Raw genomic sequence first — 26,378 nt, forward strand, 5'->3', positions numbered from 1 at the left:
ACTAACAGTACGTGATCCTACACCGGAAGCTGAAATTCACAACATGGCAGGAAGTGGGAGAATCTGTGTTGACAGGATCTCTTACAGACGTTACAAGAAGCTGGTCTGTCTGTAAATGGGACTTCCTGATATATATATATATATATATATATATATATATATATATATATATATATATATATATATAAAACGCTCCTACTATTATGTGCGGCATAATAAACAATCAATTATATGTTGAAGTTGTCAGTGGGAAAAGTAGCAGCCATGCACCAATTTCTTGTTTATCAAAAGCATCCCGACGTTACAGATTGCTTGTGTTACGTTCAAGTGTGCCACGATATCATTGTTTCTGGATTTTAACTAGTGGTGGCATGAGATCCCTTGTTCGACTCTTGGCTAAGTAAGTTTGTGGTGGACAATACCGTGTCTGTTGGTTTTCCCGTGGTACTGTCGTTTCTTCCCATAATCTCATTCGCATTCCCCCAATTTTTCCCTTATTATTCACTTGACTTAATTATCCATCTCCCCGGCCTGAAGGGCATAAAAGTGGGACGTGAAACTGAAGACATAAAGACATAACTATTAGTAGTGACAACAAAACAGGTTTCTCGTTTCTCGCTTTTTGGAGAAACCGATTTTTTTAAAACCAGTTCTGTTGTTCTATCAAATATAGTTTCGGTTTTAAAACCAATTCGATATTCCTATATCAAAAGCCGTTATCGGCTTTTGTAACCGGTTTTTAAACCAGTTCGGTTTTCTATTTAAGTTTCAATCTAAAACCGGTTTAGGAGCCGCGGTGGCTTAGTGGTAGAGCGTTCATCTCTGGTGCATGGGGTCCCTGGTTCGCTCCCAGCTCACGCCAAGTGAACTTTGTAGTAGACAAACACCGTGTACATGGGTTTTCTCGGGGTTCTCCCGCTTCCTCCTACTTTCTTCATTGCACCATTTTATTCATATTTCATCATCAACATCTTCTTTAGGCTAGCAGGCTTATAGTGATAGGTGAAACTGAAAGATTCACACACAACAGGTCCAAGATATCGGTTTTCAGTTTCTTAGAAACCAGTTTATTAAAAAGCCGTTTTGCACAAACATTTTTATACTGGAGTTTGCAGACTTCCAAACTATGCTAAGTACAAGTATAAAGAGTCGTATTGAACACCTATAGCCTAGGGATGGCCAGAACTGGTTCCTGGCGGAACCGGTTTTCGGGTCTGAACGGATCCGGTTCTAGAAGATCCGGTTCCGGAACCGGTTTTTCGGATCCAGGTCTGGAACCAGTTCTTCGGAACTAGGTCTGGAACCGGTTATTCGGATCTAGTTCTAGAACCGGTTCCTAAGATCCGGTTTTGGAACCGGATTTTCGGATCTAGGTCTAGAATCGGTTCTGAAAGCCGGATTTCCGAGAACCGGTTTCGCCGGAACCGGAACTTTGTGGCCATCCCTACTACAGCCAGCAGCACGTTTCTCTGTTACTAGGTATCAGATCAGAAACAGGAACAGGTAGCACGAATAATCTGTTGAGAGGTTTACCGTCTTGTACAGCAGCGAGGCTATATAAGACAAGACGTTCAACTTGACGTGAGATTCGAACCACATAAGCTCCCACCAGAAATCAAATCCGGTTCTTCCTTTCCGAAGAAGCATACACTAACCTTTTTGACATTGATTTAGTGTACCAAGATGTCCCATCTCCTCAGTTAACCCCCTGTAATTTCCGTCTTCAGCACTGATCTCCATTCAGTATAAATGGTATTACATAACGAGAAGCATTTTTTAAAAAATATCAAGTTTCAGTGTTGCAGAAGTAAGTTCCTTTTCTTCCCTATCTTTGTACCAAAATAATCAGCTACATAAATCCACATAACTTATGGTTTCATTTGGATAGCTACAGTGGTGTAAGCAACTTTTTCCAAAAGAAACACCAGAAACGAAATCTACATAAGTCAGTGTGTTAACAGAAAACGTAAGCCAGAGCTTCTTTCAACTTCTAATAGATGGCAGTGAAAATTCTTGTGATAAATGAAGCAGCTGCTTTTTTCTCGCATTTTCAGGATTTATATAGCCCTATACCATAAGTGCGTATGGTTTTAAAACGCTCATATAATAATATCTATTACTGTTGGATTTTTTTTCTATTGTTCAGCCGTACATGCATTGCGAAACAAACAGATCACAAGTGTTTTGAGAGGGAGCTCATCAAGTTGGTGGAGGTCATGACGTCATCTGTTTGGATTTCAAGAGTACAACGCAAAAGGTTTATTTTGTTCTCTGGCAAGTACTGTCTAAAAGGTTTTGTGGGATCCAAGGACACATATATATGTCGTTGACATGACCATAACACTGAGTACAAGGGTTATGGCTTCTTTCCTCCTTTTCTCTCCCCCTCCACTTTGAAATGTGTACATTAACACGGAACCGGTCCAGAGGGACCTTACCTTTTAGAAAAGGGATTTTCTTCAAAAATAATTCCCCATTTCCCTCGAATTCCCTTTTTAAGTATAGGATATGGACATGTGTATGGTACCATTTGCAAGATTGCTTTATTTTGAAGATAATGAGGTACGGTTCATGATCCTAGTATAAATAGTGATGACGCAGTAGCTGCTGGACTGAAAGTCTAAAATTTACCTTTAAATATCCCAAAAAGGGTTAAATTTAGTCAAGTATTCTACTTTTTTACTCTGACATTTTTATAGTTCTCTTCATTCCATATTTTATTCCTTGCTGTCTTCCTAATATTTATTTTCATCTCTAATTTTTCGCAGCTTGTTGTCTAACTTTTTAAACACACTAACTTTTGAATCCTGTACACAATAACTAGTATATCATTTGCAAAGCAAGTACATTTAAATCTTGTACTTCTAACCAAAAGCATCGTTTTGCCAAATTAAAATTTCCCTCGTTCTCCCTTTTACAGAGATATCAAAATAACGTTGATGAGGGAACACCGCTTTTTTTGTTACCTTGTCATCATTTCTTCCCTTATTTGATCTCTTGTTTGTTGATCCATTGCTTTGTTACGAGTCTTTGATCTTTTCACTTTGTCTCGAATTTCCTCTGCATTCTTATTTAAAATAAAAACAAAAAAGCTGAGACTACTCCATCAAAAATCAACATTTCTTGCTTTTTCTGAAAAGTTGTAATCGATTTCTCGTAGAATAAGTAAACAGGTATTCTTTCATTTTTGTTGTAACTGATTATATAAGTTACTTGTTCTTTTCTAAGAAAAAACTTGATCTATTCCTTCAGATTTCTTTCATTGGTTTTTAGCTGTAATATCCTGTTTAACACTTCAAGAACAAGATATTAAACTAATAATGCTATATTCCCACATACAGTATTTAGAGATTTCGTTTTATTTAAGCAAGTGAATCACTAGTGTCTCTAAAAACTTTTTTCAGACTAGCGGATTTGAGCCTTGGTTATAACCGTAGTCTTCCTCATGCTTCAGTACCACGTTGCTGCTTATGTAACTCTTAACATTAAGTGAAAGAGGTTGTCTGGACAAACCAGTCTCTAGCCTATCACTTCAATCCTGGAGACATTCTAAGTGTAGTATCTGACCCAGCACTTGAATCCTGGAGGCATTCTTAATGTAGTGTTTGGCCTTCAACTTGAATTCTGGAGACATTCTTAGTATCTGACCAACCACTTGAATTCTGAACACATTCTTAGTGTCTGACCAACCACTTGAATCCTGGAAACATTCTTTGTGTCTGGCCTACTACCTGAGTCCTGGAGTCATTCTTAGTATCTGGCCTACTACTTTCTTCTTGGAGACATTCTTAACCATTATTGGTGACAGTGCTCCAAAGAGAGCCGAACAAGTAATATCCACGACCAGTGGCGTATTTACGATTTTGTTTCGGGAGGGGCTTTGCTAACTTTCGGGGGGGCTTTGCCTGGAAATGTGAAAATTCTGTAAGATATTTCATTTACTTTACTATACTAAGTAAGATTTCGGGGGGGGCTTAAGCCCGGAAGCCACCCCCCTAAATACGCCACTGTCCACGACACATCATTTAGAAGGGGCCTAATAATTTTTACCTGGTAACGGAAGTTATAATTTTTAAAAGAGTGAAATCTTTAGCTTAACGTCCTACACAGTAAATAAATGATTGTGTCAAATCAACACAATATATGTCTCTGTGTCACCCGAATTACGTTAAATTATGACTCATGTCTTGTGCTACTTCCAACATCATCGTATTTTAAAGTAAAGTGTTAAAATTATAGTTATTAAATCAAGTAGTACCTGACATGATGATGAGTCATTTTTGTACCAGACCATTAATGTTGCGTTATCTACAGTTACCACGCAACTACTTTTTTTTTTAACCAAAAAAAAAACTTCCTTATTAAACAGGCGTAGCTCTCATGAAGGACAATAAGGTATTGTGTAAAGTATTTATAAGAGGCTACGAGGAACGAATTATAGTCGAGGACGAATGGGAACATAGTATACATAGGAACAACAGATGACAGCACTTCTACTCATGTAAATGCCAGAAAATTTACACGCTCAGATAACTATTTTTTTCTGAAAAATTTCAGAAAATGTAAGAGGTTGTTCGTTAGTTGATATAAATGTCAAATATACCGCGTAAAGCTTTGCTCACAGCTAAAAATAGAATCTAATGCAAAGTTTCAATATCAGTTACTAGGTATTTATGATATACATTAAGGTAATGTGCACGCTAGCAGTTAAAGCAAAGCTGTATCTATCTGATATACAGGATTTTGAGACGACTGTGATACTTCTACTAAGTTGTTGTTCTTTGGAAATGAAAGATTTTTCACTCTACTCAACAATTTTTCTGTCTAAAATCAATAATACCAGCCTCTGTTGACAACAACACCTTTCTCTATGTGAAATCGATAATACCAGGCCTGTGTTAACCACATCACTTCTCTCTATGCGTCAAATCGGTAATACCAGGCCTGTGTTAACCACATCACTTCCCTCTGTGTGTCAAATCGGTAATACCAGACCTGTGTTAACCACATCACTTCTCTCTATGCGTCAAATCGGTAATACCAGGCCTGTGTTAACCACATCACTTCCCTCTGTGTGTCAAATCGGTAATACCAGACCTGTGATAACCACATCACTTCTCTCTGTGTGTCAAATCGATAATACCAGGCCTGTGTTAACCACATCACTTCTCTCTGTGCGTCAAATCGGTAATACCAGTCCTGTGTTAACCGCAAGAACTAAATAACACACTAAAACGATAGTCATGCTGGAACTAAAATTAGGGTGTTGTAGTCTGCTTTTTTGCTTGCTGTGTACTTTAAAACGAATAATGACTGTAGACTAAGTAAATATTACGAATACATTGATGTGATGGAAATTGGGAAAATTGTAAGAAAATCCAATAATACTGTTGTCCAACACTGACTCACGTGGCTTGAGGTGGAACCATAGTGCACTGCCAATATGTCACTATGTTCCCATGGAAATTTTAGATTTGTTTAAAGAACAATATTTACTTACAACGAATTTTTTCGCACCTGTTACACAATTTTATATTTAGCAGTTTTGTATCATATTTTTGATGTAAGAATGTTCCAAAACTGGAGCCGAGACTTGATGTAGCTATGATATAAGGTAGCGTTCATGTGAACATTATGACCATATGGTGCTGAGTGGAGGCAAAAGGGTTAAGCAGGGTTCGTTATATTCATTTTCAATATTGCATCATACTTTTTGTTCTCCCCACTTACACATCCACGTTTTGCACAATAGTGTTTATATTTTTCATTATACGTTTCATACTTTCCTCAATTAAAAAAAAAAAAAAACTGTCTATATTCTTTCCCTGTCTGAGCTTCTTTCTCAACTTTGACTTTTCAAGATTTTGAACCTTTCTCTTTCACGAACGTGAATATTACTTTATCGTTCTTCTTTTTTCTAATTCGTCATAGTTCTTGCTTTCTGTATGTTTTATGTTCATCACATTTTATTACATTGTACAATTTTAAATTATTTTTTTTAAAACTGCTAAGAAATCTTTCTCAAGATGTTTGGCAAATTGTCGTATCACATTTTTTCACGTTTAGCAGAAGAAAAGGAAGTTTATACTTCTATGAATTCTTCGTCGCTTTCTTAACCACCACTGGCAACACTGCCAGTGGAGTGGATCCACCACTGGCAACACTGCCATTTGGCATTTCCAAGATACAGCCACCATCACATCTTTTAGTTTACAATGCTAAAATTGAATTAATAAAAATAGGAATAAAATTATTTTCTATATCAAAATAATAATAAAGTTTTGCTAACTATTTAAACTACATTTCCCCTCCAGTATTCAGTCATTTTCAACCGCCCACTGTATGGCGTCATAGCATTTCTCCTTCCTCGGAGAATGGGTAGACAGCAGCAGTGAGAACAAAGGCTGAAGCAGTAAGGATTGGAAGGCACAGCAGTATTGCCAGTGGACAAGTAGTTACGATCAGTATAGTTACAAACCAGTCCGTTTTCTTATCTACCTTCCAACACTTAGGTCTAGGAAGCTCTGGTACGCCTGTTCAGGCCCGTATCCAGGAGGGGTCTAGGGGGACCGCTCCCCTAAATTTTCGCTGCCCCCCCCTAAAATTTTCACGGTAGGCTTGCAAATGCACTATAATATGTTGATGAACTATAAATGCTTGGATCGGGCGTCCCTAACTTCAGCCGCCCCCCCCCCTACATTTTTGGGCTGGCTACCGGCCTGCGCCTGTTAGAAACACGATGACGCAGCGCGCTGATCACTAATCACTAGGCCGGAATTAGTTCAGCCGATCGCTAACAGATAGCGCTGGAGCAACTCAGGCCCCAAAGGACTCTTACACCAAGTTCTTTTTACCTCCCAACACTGCTTTGAGAGTTTAAATTTCGTGTTGTTTGCTCCATATGACTATCTTCTATCTGATTGAGAACATGAAAAGTAAACTGTGACGTATCATACCGTATAGTTCGAAATGGTTTTACTACACCAGCGTTTCTCAAACTTCTTTCAAGTGTGGTCCACTTTTATTAATCAGAATGTTCTAATTGACCATCCCATTCTTGTCCCGTCAAAAACACTTTTAAGAGATCCAAACTCTGGGATTGGTTTTATTTATATATATAAAATAAGAAAGTTTCCTCTTCTAAGGAGGGGGCGATCACTCCGATCGCCTCCCCTGGATTCGCCACTGCATCTAATATAAAATTTGTAAAGACTATCAAGATTATACATCTACATCTTCATCAGGTATAAAATTCGTACAACCTTTGTTCAGAAAGTTCGGTAATCCCCGTTCATGGTAATGTACTTCTGGAAACGGCAATACAAGTCTTAGAAACTTCTCGCCTATTTAGGAATGCCCTTCAGGTGGGTTGCAACATTGCGTTGTATGTCCGAAATATATATATATATATATATATATAAAACTCTGGCCTTTCAGGGCTGATTTCAATTTGCATAACAAGAAAAAGATCGGAGAGACAAGCTAGAGGAGTAAGGTGAATGACAGAATTACAAAACTCTCCTGTTGGCCAGGAACTGCAGTATAAGAAAAGCAGTGTGCAGCTGGGCATTTGTCGTGGAGCACAGTTCCGTCGCCTTGCTTAGTGTACTGGGGGCCCACTTGATCCGTTGCAGCAGACGCTTCAATATTTCCACACAGGAAGCAGCTTTTAACGTGGTGTTCTCAGAAAGGAATTGTTTATCGATGAGGTCGTCAGAGTCGGAGAACACCACGAGCATTGTCTTGATGCGGATCTCTCACTTTGCACCTTCTTGCTTTTTGACAACATTGGACACCCTCACTCCATACTTTGACGCTTACCTTGGGCGTCGTACCTCAAGCAATTGTTCTCATTGTTCGTGACGATAGTTTTAATGAAGTTTGGATCTCGATTCGCCATTTCGTTGAGGTCTCTACTGACATCTAGCAGAAGTTGTATTTGTTCCGGCGTCAAAGTGTGAGGTACAAGTTGGGAGCAAAGCTTGTGTTACCCAAATTCTGGGTCACCCATGTAACTCACGACCAATACCCACAATACCCACTTTCTGCGCTATCATTCGCACTGTCACACGACGATCCTGGGTCAAAACTTCCTTCATTTTCTGTACGTTGTCTGGTGTGAGTGCAGTTGCAGCCCGACCAGTTCGAGGGATGTGTTCCATGGTGTCCCACCCTTCTCGGAAACGTTTAAGCCACTCATAAACACAATTCAAGGTGACAGCACGTTCTTCGTAAACTGTTATCAGTATTTCATGAGTTTCTTTTGCTGATTTTCTATGTTTGAAACAAAACAACATATTTGTTCACTGATCCATTTTGTTATCTGGTTAGGTTTCGACCGCGCGCACTGCATCTTCAATCTACAATGTGCTGTTTACACACGATAATCACACTTCAAGCACCGTTGCTAGCGAACTTGTGCAGACATGTCGTAACCTGTCCGGAGCGGAATGCGAAGGAGCTGCACTCTTACGACCGACTGTAACCAGTATGACGTCATTCACCGAACTTCTGGACAGAGGTTATATATATTTACCTTATTGAATTTTCGTATAGCTGTTTGACATTCTCAAGTATTCTATGTGAACGTAATTGTTTTCGTTAGAATCACACAGTTAGATCACGTAGATTGTACTGTTTGTCCGTCCGTTCGTCTGTTACTCCACATGATAACTCTCAAAGGCAAGTAAATGTTTGAAGTCTGTGTTTTTTTTTTTTTTTTTTTTTTTTTTGCCAAATTCGTTAATGGAATCAACTTGTTACCATCTTCATTGCTATTGGTGCCTATCTATATCTCATTTAAAATCTATAACACTCCCTAATTTCTATACAACCCGCACAATAGTTAAGACGCATTGGTTACCTATAATGCAAGGATATGTAGCTTTTTATTGCAATTATATCAGTCGAGTTCATTAATAGAATCAATCCGTTTGGTATAAAGGGACAAACTTTGCCGATAGATGTCACTACTGTCTTCATATCTGTCTTATGTAGTTTTTACCTTTCACGAAAATTCACGATTTTTCTTACAAGTTTCAGCATAGAGACTTCAAATTTTTCGAGAAGGATCTTTATAACCTATCGAAAGCAACAATCCATGCCGATTTTTTATTTAGAATTTTCTATATATGTTATATTGTTAAAGGTTTGAATATCCATTTCAACAATCAAGCCATTTCAACAACGAAAAAATTCTAAATAAAAAATCGACACGGATTGTTGCCTTATGAAGTTCCTTCTCTAAAAATTTGAAGTCTGTAAGTTGAAATTTGTAAGAGAAATCGTGAATTTTCGTGAAAGGTAAAAAAATACATAAGAGAGATACCAAAACCGTAGTGACATCTATCGGCAAAACTTGTCCCTTTAAATCAACCTTAACATCTTCATTGATAACGGTGGATATCCGTATCCCGTTTACAATCTATAGAATTCCCTAGCTTCTATGCAACCTGCACAATCTTAAAGACATGTTGGTTGCCTATAATACAAAAATATGGAATCCTCTTTAATCTCTTTTAGCATAGTTTATTTTTTTCAGTCTTCTTGCGAGGACTAATGTTCAAGCTAGGAGTATCACAAGTAGATAACTTGAGAACCACAGCTCGAGAAACGCTACACTACAGCAAGCAAATATGTAACACTAATCTAAACTTAGTACAAAGACGATAAGAATATACAATACGTAAGCATCGAGAAGTAACTGTCTGAAAGATGAATATTTATTACTGTATATAAATCTAATAGGATACCCAAGTTGTTCTCACCACACACGTATAGAAAAGTGCTATCAACCATATTTTTTGTTGAGGAAAGATAAAAACAGCAAAAATTACTAAAGCACCACCACCTCCACACAAGAGAGTCTATATATAATAGAATAATACAGAGAAAAGAAAAAAAACATAACAATCGTGCATTGCTCAGGAGATGCTAAAGAAAAGGAGTTAATCTTATACGAACCAGCATAAGGAAATTAGGAAGTTCTTTTTTTAAATACTACGAGAGTAAGTCAAATTAAATGCTTACATGTGTTATACAAATTCGAAACACTGGATTCAAGTTTTCATTTGCATATATACTTAATTCATTATGTTGGCAACAGTGACACTTAATTAACCTGGATAATATATGGCAAAAGTAATGCAAGTTTGGACCCTCATTTTGTAACATGCATATAGGATTCGTGTGTACGGAATTTTTTAAAACATCTTTTTTTTATATAGAAAAAATACTTTTATTTCTTAAAGATGATAAGAGACTTTAGAATATGACACTTCTCTAAAGCCAGCATTGTACATGTATTACTTTAGTAGTAGAGACAAGAATTAAACGTAACTTGTCTGAAAAAGTAGCGTGACAGTGATGTCTCGTCTCGGAAAGTTATCTGTTTCAATTGGGAAAGTTTTATTTTGTCCTACATATCGTAACAAAAATGATATCTCGTCTCCACTCGTCTCAAAGAGCTGTACTGAAAGTTATGTGTCGTCTCAAAGAGTATCTGCTATTATTGGAAGAGTTCTGCCCCTTTTCGTATATTGTCACGAGAATTCTTTCAAGTCTCCTCTTGCAAACGTGTGGTGGAAACGATGTGTCGGAAAACATATCTGTTTCTGTTGGAAAAGCTCTGATTATATCTATTCCGTCATGAAAATTCTCTATTGTCTCGTCTTAAAAAGTAAAGGTGAAAGTAATGTCTCGTCTCGGAAAATTTATCCATTTCTATTGAAAAATCTCCGTTTCGTTTCATATCTTGGAAAATTTATCTGTTTCTATTGAAAGGTATCTGTTCCGTTTCGTATCTTGGTAAATTTATCTATTTCTATTGAAAGATCTCTGTTCCGTTTCGAATTTTGGAAAATTTGTTTCCATTGAGAGATATCTGTTTCGTTTCATATCTTGGAAAATTTATTGAAAGATCTCTGTTCCGTTTCGTGTCTTGGTAAATTTATCTATTCCTATTGAAAGACCTCTGTTCCGTTTCGTATTTTGGAAAATTTGTCTGTTTCTATTGAAAGATCTCTGTCTCGTTTCGTATCTTGGAAAATTTATCTGTTTCTATTAAAGGGTCTCTGTTCCGTTTCGTATGTTAAAAAATGTATCTGTTTCTATTCAAAGACCTCTATTACGTTTCGTATCTTGGAAAATTTATCTGTTTTAATTGAAAGGTCTCTGTTTCGTTATGTATCTTGGAAAGTTTATCTGTTTTCATTGAAAGATCTCTGTTTCGTTTCGTATGTTACCACACGAAAATTTACTCTCATATCGTCTCCAAAAAAGTATAATGAATCTGATGTCTCGTCTCGGAAAGTGCATATGATCTATCGGAACAACACTTGCTCAACGACAATCCTATTTAGTAGGATCATTGAATAAACAAAGGAGTAAAGCAACCTCTTTAGAGCGTAAAAACAACTCTTCTTCGTATCTGTTCCGACATTCCTTTCTTTAAAAAAATCATTCCCAAGAAAAATGTTCAGTCTTAGAAAGTGACGCTCTATACAATCATCGATGTAAAGATACGAGATTTAATAGTATCTTTAGATAATCAGGACAAATCCAACCTCCATTGAGAACAAACACTGAAGTTCCTTTCTGTTTCCAGTTTATGGTAAACATAAGTCTACAATTTAATATGTGGTCCAAACCATTTAACCACCCGAGATGTCACATAACAAAAAGGATATCAATCTTTAAGGCGTTAAGTCATGAAATCCATCGACAAATGGAAGTTCAGCATAGTGACAATGCGTGTCTTTAAGCCGTTAAGTCATGAAATCCATCGAGTAATGAAAGTTCAGCATTACGATAATACATGTCTGTTTTGACTATTGTCCATTATCTCTACAACGAGTACGATGGCTGTCAGCACTTAGTGTGACCGATCTAGTCCTCAAAAGTTACTCAAAAAAGACACCGTAGTCATTGAGGCGTGATCTTGCCGGATGGTCGTGTACGCACTAACTACACTAACGCACTGACTACGCAGACTTAATCCCTGGTCCATGGTTCGGAACCATGTAAATAGTAGCTTCCTTCCTTCATACCTCAATGATGCATAATAACACAAATCAACTCAAAACTTAACCCTTAACCACAAACTGGGTGTCAGTGTTGCCAACTTACAAGACAAAACGAGAGCTCTTGTGAATTATCTCGAATTTTCAATTTGACTTACACTCGTATAACAAAAGAAAGAAAGATATAAAAAAAGAGCCAATGAACAACAAAGTAACAACCAATTGACCCCAGCAAATACACACACACACACGCACACGCATAAACAAACTACCTGGCTTTTTCTGTAAACAATTCTCCTGGAATAACTCGTGCCAATCCGTTCCTGGCAAGAACAAAAATCAGTTTAATGTTAGTCGATTATTGTTTCTAGATGAAACTTTTTAATAACTCTTTTTTTGTTTATGAACGAGACATCCTGTCCCATGTCGAACACATTCACACAAATATGATCTACCAAAAATACTAAAGACACATTTAAAATATATAATCTTAATTTGAAGAGACAAACCAACTTTTAAATTTCAATACTAACACAAGAATTTTTACCTTTCTCTTTAAGTACAGATTGAGATTTTCACTAATTCTAATATCTTCATTTTATATTACATATTAAGTGAAGTTAATTAGCTACTGCACTAATATGGTCACATACGTAATTTGGCTACTCTTCTGTTGAACCATTCCTATAGCTCTATACAGGGTGACCCAAAAGTAGATATACACCCATGCATTTTAAGCCGATCTCGGCCCAAATCTGTTTAGCCAATTCCTGCTTAATTTTACTAATTATTATCTTTATATGAAGTAATGTGTCACAACCGCTAGGCGCTAAGTCCACACTGTGTGGTGGGTGTTGAAACACCTCATCTGGATACTTGAAGCTATGACTTGATACCTAAAGTGCGGGATGTGCGGGATACCAAAATTCCCGAATTGAATTGGTTTTACAACCAGAGGAACTGAAACATCACAGGAGTGACAAAATGCAGATAGCGCAATTGTCTGTCGACTTACTGAAGATAATTTCTACATGTATAGTCCAGCAGTAAAGTCATGGATTTTAACAGTACTACACGCTACACAGTAAGTCTGTTAAGTTCCCTGCATGGAACTAGCATCTCTAACCAAGCTTTATGCAGTAAAATTGAGAAAATTAGACAGGCAAATATCACTTGCTGAATAATACCTTCGAGTTGAAGTACTGTTTAGAACAAGTACATGAGAGTGTCACAAAACAATTCCCTTTTCAAACGACTGACGTTGTCAGTCCAGAAGACAATGTTTCGTCACACAACTGTAGCATTGGTAAGTGTTTTTAGGCAACTGGTGACTACCATACAACTGTACACTCTCTAGGTTTGATATAGTGGAGCTGTTCTTGAAATTGAAACTTGAATCAAAAGCAACATGTTTGAAGACGTGAAGCGCATGAAGATGGTCATAATGAGAAAATTTAAGGGCATCGAAGATTAGTTATCCAACTACTTCCAGTCGCTGTACCAATGAGCAAAACTGTAAATCGAAAGAAGTGATTACGTAGAAAGTTGTAAGAACATCACCTTCCTGCAGCAAATATTTTCACTTTATGAAATCAGTTTAGGAACTTTATTGCCCTTCTGTGTACAGGACGCTTGCACTATATCAACTTTAGCACTTGCACACGCGCGAGGAAGAATCTAAAGGCTACATGTCAACGACAGTGTTGCCACATTTTAAATTCATTGTTGTATTTATTTCGCCATTATGTTGTTCGCCATTATTATTTAACTTTGTGCTGGAATACGCCATAAGGAAAATCAAAGATAGCAACCAGGGCCTAGAGTTGAACGGCATTCACCAGGTTATGGCATATGCTGATGATGTAAATTTAATAGGGGATGATAGGAGAACAGTAGAAATAAATGCAGAGATATTATTAAACGCTTGCAGGGACATGGGTTTAGAAGTAAATGCAGAGAAAACTAAATACATGGAAGTGCGTCGGGACCGTAATACGGCAAATTGTGGAGGCGTTAAAATATTAAATAATACTTTTGATAAAGTGGATACTTTCAAATATTTAGGATCAATATTAACAGACGAAAATCATATTCACGAAGAAATTAAATGTCGACTAAAAGCAGGGAATTCGTGTTACTATTCGGTTCAAAATCTCTTGTCGTCGCGAATTCTGTCGAGGAATTTGAAGCTTAAAATATATAAAACGATAATCATGCCTGTTGTTCTGTATGGTTGCGAAACATGGTCGCTTACTCTGAGGGAAGAACATAGACTGAAAGTATTTGAGAACAGGATCCTGAGAAGAATATTCGGACCCAAGAGGAACGAGAATGGGGAATGGCGGAAGCTTCATAACGAGGAACTACATAGTTTATACGGTTTACCCAACATTGTTAGGGTCGTCAAGTCTAGGAGGCTTAGGTGGGCAGGTCATGTAGCTAGAATGGAAGAAAGTAGAAACGCTTTCAAAGTCTTGACTGGTAGACCCATAGGAAAACGACCATTAGGAAGACCTAGGCGCAGATGGGAGGATAATATTAAGATGGATCTCGCAGAATAGGAATACAAAGTAGAAACTGGATCCAATTAGCTAAGGATAGAAGTCAGTGGAGAGCTTTTGTGAACGCGGTACTGAACCTCCGGGTTCTATAGGCCATAGAGTTAGTTAGTTAGTTAGTTGTATTTATTTCAAATAAACCCTCCCCTGTGTTATTACCTTCCTTTGGGGTCATCTGACAGTCACAAATCTATCTTTCATGTAACGCCTGCTGAAAAGAAACATTCAACTTAAAAGTACTTAATTTCTTCTATTTTTATTTTCTTTCTCAGTAGATCGTTTGTTTGGGTGACTACTTGAATTGACACTATTTTTTACACTAGTATCTAATGTTTATACCATATTTAAATTTTCTACTTCTTTTGTATATTATGTATATTATTTTATGCGATAACAGAACAGGTTAAAACCTAAATACAGTGTTGCCATACGCTTATATAAATCTCTCTTGATTTAGACTTGAATGAGTTCACTTACTTTCCGGACGAGATTCAATAAGTAAGTAGCAAATTTCTATGGCTCAAAAATTCAATACTTGGCTCGACAACTTAAGAAGTATTTGGCTTATACCTTACGTGAACCAACAAGTTAACGTTCGTGTTATATATTCATTATAGGAAGGAGACACTATGGGAAGCAATAGTTTCGTGAAATAAAATATATTGAAATAAACCTGAATATCACAAAATCCAGTTGGTTGTCGCATTTCTCCGAGGTTAGTATTCATTTTATGTATTTCACAAAAGTTCTTAATAATAACCCGAAGGACTTATAAGGAGCAATATCGTTATGATGATTACAAAGGCGAAAAAAGCAATACTTGTATAAGTAAAAAAGTTTGTAAACAGAACGCTGCAGCCTAGCTGTTGCGCACCTAATCCTACATTTCCCCACTCCCTTCTCCGCGACGATGATGTTTTGCAGTGTTGCAATCTGCAAGGAGAGGAATGGTCTGAGGATTTTCTACGACATTTGAAAAAATGAAATCTTTGAGTTTTACGTCCCACGGTTATGCCGGTTAGGCTACAGGAGACGGTGATGATGAATAATGAATGAAATGGTGGAATGAAGAAAGTGGGAAGAAACGGGAGAACCCCGAGAAAACCCACGCACACGGTGTTTGTCCACCACGAAGTTCACTTGGCGGGGGCTGGGATCGAACCCGGGACCCTAAGCACCAGAGGTGAATGCTCTACTACTGAGCCACCGCGGCCCCCTCTACGACATTTGAGTGTAAATGCTGTATATTGACTGTGCCAGTTCGTACCAATGAAAAAATAATAACAAAAAGAGAAATTTTCCTTTCAGAAGGCGTGAAGGGATCGCCCCGTCGGAAAGCGTCACTGCTTACGGTGTATCCATGAGATAGTCTGCACGGGCCCGGCCCGTGAATTAATAATATGAGGCCCGACCCGAGTAAAAAATATGTTTTAGCATTTAGGCCCGACCCTATGTGATAATCAAATGAGCCCGAAATAAGCCCGAATTACAAAAAACTTAACAATTAAGGCAAAATTGTATTTTTTATTTGCAACAATTAGATGTTTAATTTTGCAGTTTAAAAGCTTTCATGATTCAGAGACAACAAGGAAATAAAGGTTATCCTTTACATTTAGTTAACTATGAATTCTCTCTCTATATATAAAAAAAAGTCATTATATAAATTCTCATTTAATATAAACTGACATTGTTTTGAAGAAAAAACCAAGACACGTTGTTCCCAATGCTCTTGTTCCTTTAATTCAGTGTAAGAAGCAGTATTTTCACTCAGACAAGCTAAGCATATTTATTTCTGTTACTTTCAGTTTTTTTCTCTATTACACAGCTTTTCTCTCAATTGCACAGTGCTTTTAAGTGTGGGCGTCTTAAGCTACAAATTTAGGTGTGCGTTAAAAGTTCTCCAGAAAATATCGTTGTATTATGCCCGAAAAGGTCCCGAGAAATATGATTGTTTATTTAAAAATTTACGGCCCGGACCCGGCCCTAGGCCCGAGCTCGTGCAGACCTCTACCATGAGGTTGCTTACCTACTAAAAAAAGTAAGATTCGGACTTGAAACATTTTAGCAGGTGATATTTGTTGTAACATAAGTTTGTTGAGTTAGTATCACTGGAACTTTCAAAGCCAGACAAGTGGATGGAAGAGTAGTGGGGAGGATGGCGGAATACGAAGTGCTCCGCAGCGATCTGCGCATCTTGGTTTGAAACTTGTCGAGTTATAGTTGTCTGATTAGAAGTAAGAGGTAACACTGAGAAGAGAGTGGAAATAGCTCTTTGTACACGAAAAGGGTGGACGCATAGCGAAATGGCGGCTGTAAGCTCATAGACTTGGCTTTAAGTGTTGGAAACTGTCGTTTGTTGCTTTAGGTTGGCGATCACGAACTTTGAATAGAGCTAGCTACAAATGTTCAAATTCTCGAGTCTAGGACTCAATGGGACATGAGCTCACTATCTTCGTTGGGGAACTGGCTTACTGTCCTCAGTAAGACTTGCGCTCACTTGGGTTCGCTGTCCTCAATGGGGCTCCTTACTCACTGATCACATGGGGCTTCGCTCAACCAGAACCAAGTTCAATAACTAAGAGTTCGGGTAGCAAACTCGAGAGAATATCCAGTTGACCGTAATGTAGAAGCTGTGTTCAAAAACAAACTGAACATTTGAAATAGCGCGCCAACAAGCAGGGGGAGCGTGCTACGGCCTAGCGCCATATTTAGACAGCAAATTGCCATTTCCCGCTTTTCGCTATGACCGTTAGTTGGCTTGGTGAGTTCCAGCCGCGGAACTGACCACGTACACAAGCTATTCGTCAGATTAATGATACAATGACAATGGAAAAGCTTGAAGAGCAACACGTGTGAGTGAAAGCTTGCAACAAACTTGGCAAACCATTTACAGAGACATTTCTATTGCTTTTCAAATTCATTCAGGGACTCCTCGTCCCAAAAAAGCACTCATGATCGGTCAAAGATCAATGTGATGTTAGTTATGCTTTTTGAATGAAAAGGCATTGTCCATCATGAATTTGTATCGCGTGGTCAGATGGTAAAGAAACAGTTGTACAAAGACATTTTCACGCAATTGAGAGATGTGCGCAGGAAGAGGCTTGAATTGTGGGAAAACCAAACTTGGATAGTGCACCGTGCACCTACTCACGCTTTGCTCCTCATCCGCAGTTATTTTGACTCCCGTTGTGCTGAATTCACCCTTCTCCGGGCCCCGCCCTTTCTGCTTCCAAAACTTAATATCACCTTGAAAGGAGGCCGTTTTCAAATCATAGAGGAGATTCAGGACAATGAGACAAGAAATCTCCGCACATCTCAGAAAATGGGTTCCAGGAGACTTTTCAAAAATGGCAGAAACATTGAGAACGGTGCATTGCCAGTAGATGACACTACTCTGAGGGGAGACAGTGCTTAAAATGTACAATGAACAATAAAAATGTTATAGCAGAAGTTCGGTTTCTTTTTGAACACATCTCATATACATACTGCGAATCCCATTGTTAATAAGCACTATACCGAGTAACTGCAATCCCAGTTAGAAGCTCCGAACGCTGGTCCCAAATGAGGACAGTGAGCTCGAGTGCAAGCCCCACTGAGATCCCCTTTGAGAGTAGCGAGACAGCTCGAGTGAGACAAGCTTCATTGAGTCAACTCGAGAGAGCGCGAGCTCCATTGAAGATAGTGTGCGCGAGCGAACGTGAGTCTCATTGAGATTATTTAGCGTGAGCTTCATTGGGAGTAAAAATCCCGATAAAGCGTGAGGCAATTGATAATAGCGACTCCAAGGGAATACTGTCTCATTGGGAGCAATGATCTGAGAGAGCGTGAGCTCCATTGAGAACAGTAAGCCCGAGAGAATGTGAACAACATTGAAGATTATGAGCCCGAGCGAGCCTGAGTACCAATGAGGTTAACCAGCTTGAGCTCTATTGAGAGTAGTAGTTCCGAAAAAGCGTAACCTGTATTAAAAACAGAGAGCTCGAGAGCATGCCAACCTCTTTCGTACAGTAATAGTAAGTCGAAAAGAGTGTGAGCCTTATTGAGCATGAGGAGCCCGAGTGAGTGCGAGACCGAATGAAGTTAGTCAGTTCAGGCCATCAAATTGTAATATATCAAACCATAGCGCGTACGCCCTTGTTTGGATGCCCCTTACTTCATTATTATTGGTGATAGGCGAATAGTAAAGATAGTTCTGGATAGCCTAAATCTAAAGCTATATTTAAAAAAAAAATCTATTTGCTTGTTGATACATACAATGGTTTCGCGGTTACTACAGCGAATAAAAAGAAAACAGTACCTATGTTTTTATTAAATGTTCGCGGTTTTTTTGGCTCGCGTGCCAAATATTACCATAGTGTACAAACAAGAGGTACTAAAAATTATAGGCCTGTGTAGAAACTATCAATTGATTCCTACATGAGCATTATAGTATGAAACATATGCCAGTAAGCTCGATTCGAGTGGTTGCCTGAGTTTCTCCAACGTTCCAGACTTTCCGGGATCTGGAATTCCAGGACACAGCCACAGGAGATTCGGGGATTTTTGATGTGTTGTTCAGCACATCAAAAACGACTACTGTGCTAATTTTCAGCTTTCTACTAATTTTCGCAAGATAAAAGTCTGACTTTCCTGGACTATTGGGAGTAGTAAGGAGCAAAGAGTGCGATCTCTATTGAAGATAGAGAGCCTGAGTGAGCGTGGACCCAACTAAAAATTGTGAGAACGAAGGAGCGTGAACATGACGCAAAATGGCAGTCTCTGGAGGAGATTGATAGATTGAAGATACCATCCCTTTAAGTACTACCTTTAAACTATTTTGCTCTAGATCAGTCTCTGCAATTTGATGCTCTACGATGCCATATTTTGCTTTTCCTTTTCTTAGTCAACCAAACGAATTAAAATAAGGACTGAATGTGGCAACCCGACATTGGTAAGAAGACAAGTAACAGGCAAACATAATTTTTTCTGAAGGAAGAGTACCTATGTGTTCATAATTATTTTACATTGTCAATACTTCCCTGCACCTTTCTCCCGCCTTGCATAATCTATTTCTTGGCTTTCCTATTTCTCTATGTAGATGTTCCAAGAGTAAAAATACATCACACGTCCAATCGTTCGAAGTGAGTATTTGAGTCATGGAAAAAGGCAGCAAATTTTAAATCTCTTTATTTTCTTATGAATGAAATGTGAACTGGAGAAGGAAACATTTTATTTTAGTTGTTCATACATATTTTTGGCCTTAAGCCTGTCGCGTATGAGAGATAATGTTCCTTGGTGATCACACTATTCGGGGAAGTGGTTAAGGAAGAAAGAAAGCGGCCTGAGACCTGTAAGTTAGGTACCATCCTGACATTTGACTGGTGTGAACGAAGGAAATCTCATTCAGGTTGGCTCACTTGAAAAGGTTCTTACATCTTTCCAACCGGGAATCGGAAACAAGAATACGAATAGCGCAATGAGGTTTTAGAAAGAAAGAAATAAGTTATATTTTATGAATCACTGAATATAAACAGTTACAGAAAAAGCTCATCAAATGTTTCCTGTGGAGTTTTGTACTGTATAGACACTGGTACAAATCACGGACAGATGAGGGGACATGTCCCCTCCAATCTTGGAACTGGGTGGAACTGTTCCCCCCAATAATCCGATTAGAAATGTGTTTTTTTTTGGGGGGGGGAGAAATGTGATGATTTGTGTCCGATTGCCATAGACTAATGGAAAGTGAGATGAAATTGATGTCCCCCTACAATAAGCCTAAAATCTGTCCGCCTCCCAATGTTGAAGACAACTCTGCTCCCCTAATCCTTCAAAGCATTATTTTTCAACTTCATAAATATCGCTTAAAAAAGGTTATGGGAACAGTCTTACCCATCCCCTCGCCCCCCAATGTTGATAACAGATTTCCGCCGCTGATTACAGAAAACGAATAGAAGTATTCCTGAAAATATGATCGCAGAGAAGAGTGACATAGCGGTTTGGAGCGGAAAACTAACAAAGCGGTATTAGAGAAATAATATCGGAGTAAATAAAGAGATGAAAAAGAAATTGTTTTTGAAACTGATTACGTACAAATTGATTTCCAAGATATACAATAACAGGTTTAATGGATGAAAAACGACGGAGAGGAAGAAGAATGTTACAGTTGATCGATAATATTCAAAACATAATATTATACATGTATTTTTGTCTTACGATGCGGATGAGAATAGTATATTCTCTTGAAGCGTTGAATCGATTACTGAAATCCATTTGTCGCTATCTATTGCCGTTTTTATTCACCGGCGATAAACACTGAAACCGGAAATGATTAGTTTCAACCCTTTCCGGTTTGACTAATAGATTAACGGAGAAGACGGAACCTATTCTTGGGACGCTGAATTGATTACAAGAAAAGCTTCTTGATATTTCTTACCGTTTTTGTTCTGATACCTGTCAACACACCGATAGACGGACTGACACAGCTGTTCCATAAGACTTCCGACACTAATGCATAGCATCGTTTGGAAGTCTAATTTAAAAAAGAAATTATGGTTCTTTTTTTTTTTTTAAGCTTCCTCATACGAAACAACAGAAGATAAATTATATACTGAAATCCAACAAAAGTAAATAGTGTAGCTTTCCTTTTATAATCATATAAATCCAATAACCGCAAATAATGAAATTAATTGGCCTAGTGTTGATCCTTGTGCAAACATACTCGTAATAAAAATACGAAGAAAGTAAAAGTTTTCACCTTTCATTCAGATTTGAAATAAGAAAGAAAGTAAATCAACTTTGAACGACTCGGAGAGTACAATACAATAGGTTTTAATTATATGTGAATAATGAGAACAAACAATGAAATTAGTGGGCCTAGCATTATTCTTTGTGGAACTCCAAATCAAACATAAAAGAAATGAAGAAACTATGTTGTGTTTTTTGGCTTCCAGATTTGGAACAAGAACAGTGGTACAGAAGATAAGGTAATCAGTTTTGAATACCATTGAAAGTAAATAATGTAGCTTTACATCTCGGCTCTGATTTATGGTAAAGGTTCATGAAACAATAGAATCACTGAGTTTATATTCTAAACTCATAGTTTAGGCGTGAGTGTTGGAAAGTGTCAAAAGGTGTTTGTTGCCGTTGGTTGTCGACGAAGCAACATTGTCTACAGAATAGACTTGGTGCAGTGAGCGACGAGCATTTTCTTTTCCTCCCCCCAGTGAACTTTGGTGGAAGTCACAGGAAGGAAGGTGCTCTATTTCTGTTACCGTGGGCTGTAAGTGTGTAGGCGCGGTGGTAAAGAACAAGCAAGAAGCGAGTACCACACACAAACAAGAAAAAAAGACAGTTTGAACTCATCTTTGCAGCCAAATGATGAGACGAAGATAGAACATTTTCTTTGCGAACCTAAGCAGCATCTTTTCTTTTTAATTTTATGCATCTGTGAGTGTACTATGCATAAATTTTAAGATCTTTGCACGTGCATGTCAGGTCAGCAACATGCCGTACATATGTTAATGTTTGTGTTTGCCTTTTACACGTTATTTATTTTTTATATGATTAAAAGACGAGAATGTGTTTGTGCATAGCGTAAAATAAACATATGTTAGTAATTGTAACTTACGGCGTCCAAATGTACTATAATTGTCCTTAATTGTTTCAGCATTTTCCATCGCCTTCGTCAGTAGCTCAAGTAAACTCACATGAATTTCTTTTCACTACAAAGAATATAATTTTGCACTTTACTTGTGTCCAATTGAAAAATAGTTAAGTTTAAGCTTTTGTTAACGTAAATTTCTTGTACTCAGCTCTTCTCTTAACTTATCAACAACTGCAAACATTTTGCATCAGAACTTCTTTAAGCAAGTTCTATATTACGTATACTGGAATTACATAAAGGAGAACTTAAACGTCATCATTTTTTTCAACTGGGCGCACTTCAATGTGTAAAATGACATTCTGCAAAGTGAAGAAATTTTCATGTGCAATTCTCAGTCTTACTGATGAAGGCAACTGAAGTTGGTGAAGTGAAATCAATTAAGATACATTTGGACTACTACGTTGTAATATTTTTACAAGTTATGTAAATATGTGTGAAATCATTTCCTTAAAATATATGAGTTTATTTTACATATTTACACAACTTGTTAGTTTATTTTACATATTTTATCTTTACCATTACCTCATCTTAATAAAAGGCTCTTTTACGTTATGTGAGATCCAATTGTACGTACAAAACAGTTACGGAAGCCTTTGGTGCCATATTTGGGAATGATTGATGCATCTATCGTGGTTTGTAGCAACGTAGTTTCCGTTGCAAAAGTTCCCATTTGAGAACTACTAGGGAGAGTTTGCTCCCTTCCTCTTTTGGAACGTTCCAGAGTCTACTAGCAGTTTTCACAAGCCTCTTGTCCAAAGTCCTTTTAAGCAGTCCAAATCCATAAACGTCCGTTGAACTTTCATCTGGAGACTTTACAGGTATCTTCTTCAAGAGTATGGCTTATATTCCAGTAGCCTTATTATATTCTGGTAGAATGTGAGGGATGATCTTGAGGTCTGTGATGAAACTTTGTCCTTATGAATGCGGACTACATTGGTCTCCTTTCCGAACATTTCTAGTAGCTTCTACTCATAGATTGGCCTCAGGATCTCTTCCTGTTAGTACTGTGAGCTGATAATAGAATTCTTTTCTACTCTGAAAGTCTTCAGTTAGCTTCCGTAACAGTAGCCGGCAGCCAATATGAACTCTTTCGGGAAAGTCTTTTTGGAAGCTCGTATCTACATTTTTTGACGCATTGTCCATAATAACAATTAGTTCGTTACAGTCGGAAATTTACACCCACGTCTCATCCAATGTAGTGATGTACCGACACCATTACTTTGCCACATATCAGTTGTACAGCTTCATAGCGTTACAGTTGCGTTCTTGTCGGTAGGCATTGGTAAGAACGATGAAGATCTCTAGACTTGAACATCTTTTCGAGATTCAGTAATTGGTGAAAGATATTCCCGAAGCTAAATGTAGACGATTCGTCATCTCTCTTTGGATTGGGGAATTCTCTTGCATGACTTTCTGCAAAGTTTACCCTGTATACTGGGTGTGGGTTGTGTGCACGGCCGTATTCTTGTCCCCTTTGTTGGACAACTGAGTGTTACGGACACGGAATCCTTATACTTGCCGATCACATTTTTTTATTATTATTAAAGTAAAGTTAATGTCACAATCATGTTCTTGGACGGCTTCTTGATCATTGAAACACTAACTAAACTTTACGTCGTAAAAAGTCACAACATGACCTTCCAGAAAGCGGCATAAATTTGGCGGGATTTTTAGCCCAGCAAGAAAACCCTAATACTCTTTCACAGCTCGCACAATACAATAACAGATGTGCATGACCAAGTAAAGCGAGTTAAATCTGCACGTGAGGGGCAGGAAAGAATTGCGTTTGGTCAAACTTACGCATAACAACCTTTTTAACATTACTAATACGTAAAGTATTATTCAGTGATAACGAAATATTTTAAAGGTACATTACATACATGGATCAGAAATTAATCTGTGTTTGAATTAGCACTGATCTGGGAAAAAAGGAGGAAGTTCTGGATAGTGATATTATGGCGACCATCTTCATCTATACGGATAATGAAGATTACTAATGAAATTAGTAGGTCCAGTGCTAATCTTTCTGGATCTCCAGATCAAATGATCAAATAACCAGAAGAGAAAAACTAATTTATTTAATGCAAACCTTTAATTTGGATTGATAACAGAAGTACAGAAAATAAGAAAGTAAACTAATCAGTTTTGAACTCTAGTGAAAGAAAAAAAGAGTTGTAATTTGTAAGTACAAATTTTCTCTTACATGATGAAGGGATGTAATGCCAACTGCATTGTAAGTTGTAGTTACGGCAGAAAGTGGTATATATTTAATCACATGCTTAGAAGTTATAATAGAATATCTTACATATAATAAAAATAAGAGTATATCGAATAGTTTGTAAAAGCTAGAGTTTGAGTGATTTTGGGTTCTAGACGAATTTTTAAGAGATTTAAAAAGTCAATGTATAAAGAGGTGCCGTGTGCTCAATTAAGACAATACTGAAGTAAGATTAGAATAATAAGAGTGAAGATAATAAAAGAATAAATAGAATTTCCCTATTTGTTTATTGATAACTTGTGGTTAAGTTGCAATTGTGGACTGTCATATACTACTAATACCTTAGTTGATAAAGCAAGATGAACTTCTAACAAAAGTTTCAAGTAGAAGAGGAAATTGAAGATACTGTAAGGTTCCGTATGTCCCCAAAGCATGCGATAACCATGTGTACTAACACGTGTTAATGGTAAACAAAACAACGCAGACGACGGATCCGAAGAGGAGTCGCCCACATTCACCAGCAGTTGGCAAGACGGAGATCATCGATGGCAGCCGACACTCCAGAATACAAGAGAGCAGCACGCACCATCGAGCATCAATCTGCCCAGGTTGATCGAACCACCTAAAACCCTCCTCACGATGCTTGGTCACCGAGAGGTACCTCTCCTTAAGCCCACGACGCTTGGTCACCGGGTTCCCACCCTCTGTCACGACGCCTGGTCACCGAGAGAGAGCCCTCATCTTAACCCCTGTCACGACGCTTGGTAACCGAGAGAAACCTCACCTGCAAAAGCCCACGACGCTTGGTAACCGACAAAAACCTCACCTGCAAAAGCCCACGACGCTTGGCCACCGGGTTCCTATCTTAATTTTACCCAATATATTAGAGGAACTACTTATTGTAATTTTGTATCTAAGAAGACTTTTTTATCATAAAAGGTGAAGGGAAAGTCCAAAATTCCGAGTACATTAATTGCTTTACTTTATGAACTGAAAGAATTTTACAATATTTTAACCCTGTGTGGTTTGTGATACGTCAGAAAGAAGATGGATCTAATGTGGTATGAACGTATATATACGTTTTATGTATTTAGCCTTGTGTTGTAAAGTAGAAAATATCTGTCACGTTGTAGGCTTTTACAGAACGGTAGTACCACCTATTAACAGCTCTCAGAATTTCAAAGTTAGTTAATATTATAAAATTCAGAATGGTGGCCTGTAGAAACAAACGAGCAATATCTTTCATCCTATGAAGTCAAGTAAATTCTAACAAGGAAAGGTCGCGAGATGTTGCTCTGACTTCATATCGATACCATGCTCAATCGACTTGTTTTTACATATGAAACAATTACGCAAACGGAGAAATCCTCGATCAAAAGGTGTTCGAATTACGAGCATTCAAAGTTAAAAATTGAACAGATTTTGCGAATAGTTTAAAGTTACCACTTTTTGAGATAGACACTTCATTTTTGGTATCGGGGGGTTTTCTTGAGTATCCAACATAGTGGTGAGGTAAAAACATACCCAGTTTGCAAGATAAGGGCACTTCTTAGGGAGGGAGTGAAGGGTAATAGCGTCTTAAAAATTGCAAATTGCCTCTTGTTTGGTACACAATCGATAGATTAATAAAATGTATTTCTACCCTTATTCGACTGTATTATCATCCAAATATCACTTTCCTGTGTGGTCAACTTGAAACTGAATAATCACATTTGTCTCCAAAACGCTTTGCCAGACGTGCGAAATTCAGTAAAGAACTTCAAGGTATTTATAATTAACCTTTTGATAATCCATATTGTGATGTTTTCTCCCTTTTGTAGGTAGGAATGAGACCAATATTTTCTTAAAAGGCGATGTCACCAATGTGTTGTTTTGCCCAGATCACCTATCCAACAACAATTTTACAGTAGGGCGCACAACATGGTATCATATATGGGAAA

The 26,378-nt window shown here is 37.8% G+C and overlaps 1 protein-coding gene across 4 annotated transcripts in view; it reads right to left on the minus strand.

The window, feature by feature from the left end:
- LOC145683664 (RNA-binding protein 38-like) overlaps positions 1–26,378 on the minus strand; it is a 300,719-nt gene that overhangs the window by 72,910 nt on the left and 201,431 nt on the right. For 2 of the 4 annotated variants that reach the window (XM_081755009.1, XM_081755008.1), the window contains exon 4: positions 12,293–12,343. The exons of the other annotated variants lie outside the window; for them this stretch is intronic. In XM_081755009.1, the coding sequence (XP_081611135.1) occupies positions 12,293–12,343 (51 nt within the window). The remainder of the gene's footprint in view (positions 1–12,292; positions 12,344–26,378) is intronic. 4 annotated transcript variants of the gene reach the window in all.

This window comes from Thermobia domestica, chromosome 4 (assembly GCF_964235325.1).
Source record: "Thermobia domestica chromosome 4, izTheDome1.hap1.1, whole genome shotgun sequence".
NCBI lineage: Eukaryota > Metazoa > Arthropoda > Insecta > Zygentoma > Lepismatidae > Thermobia > Thermobia domestica.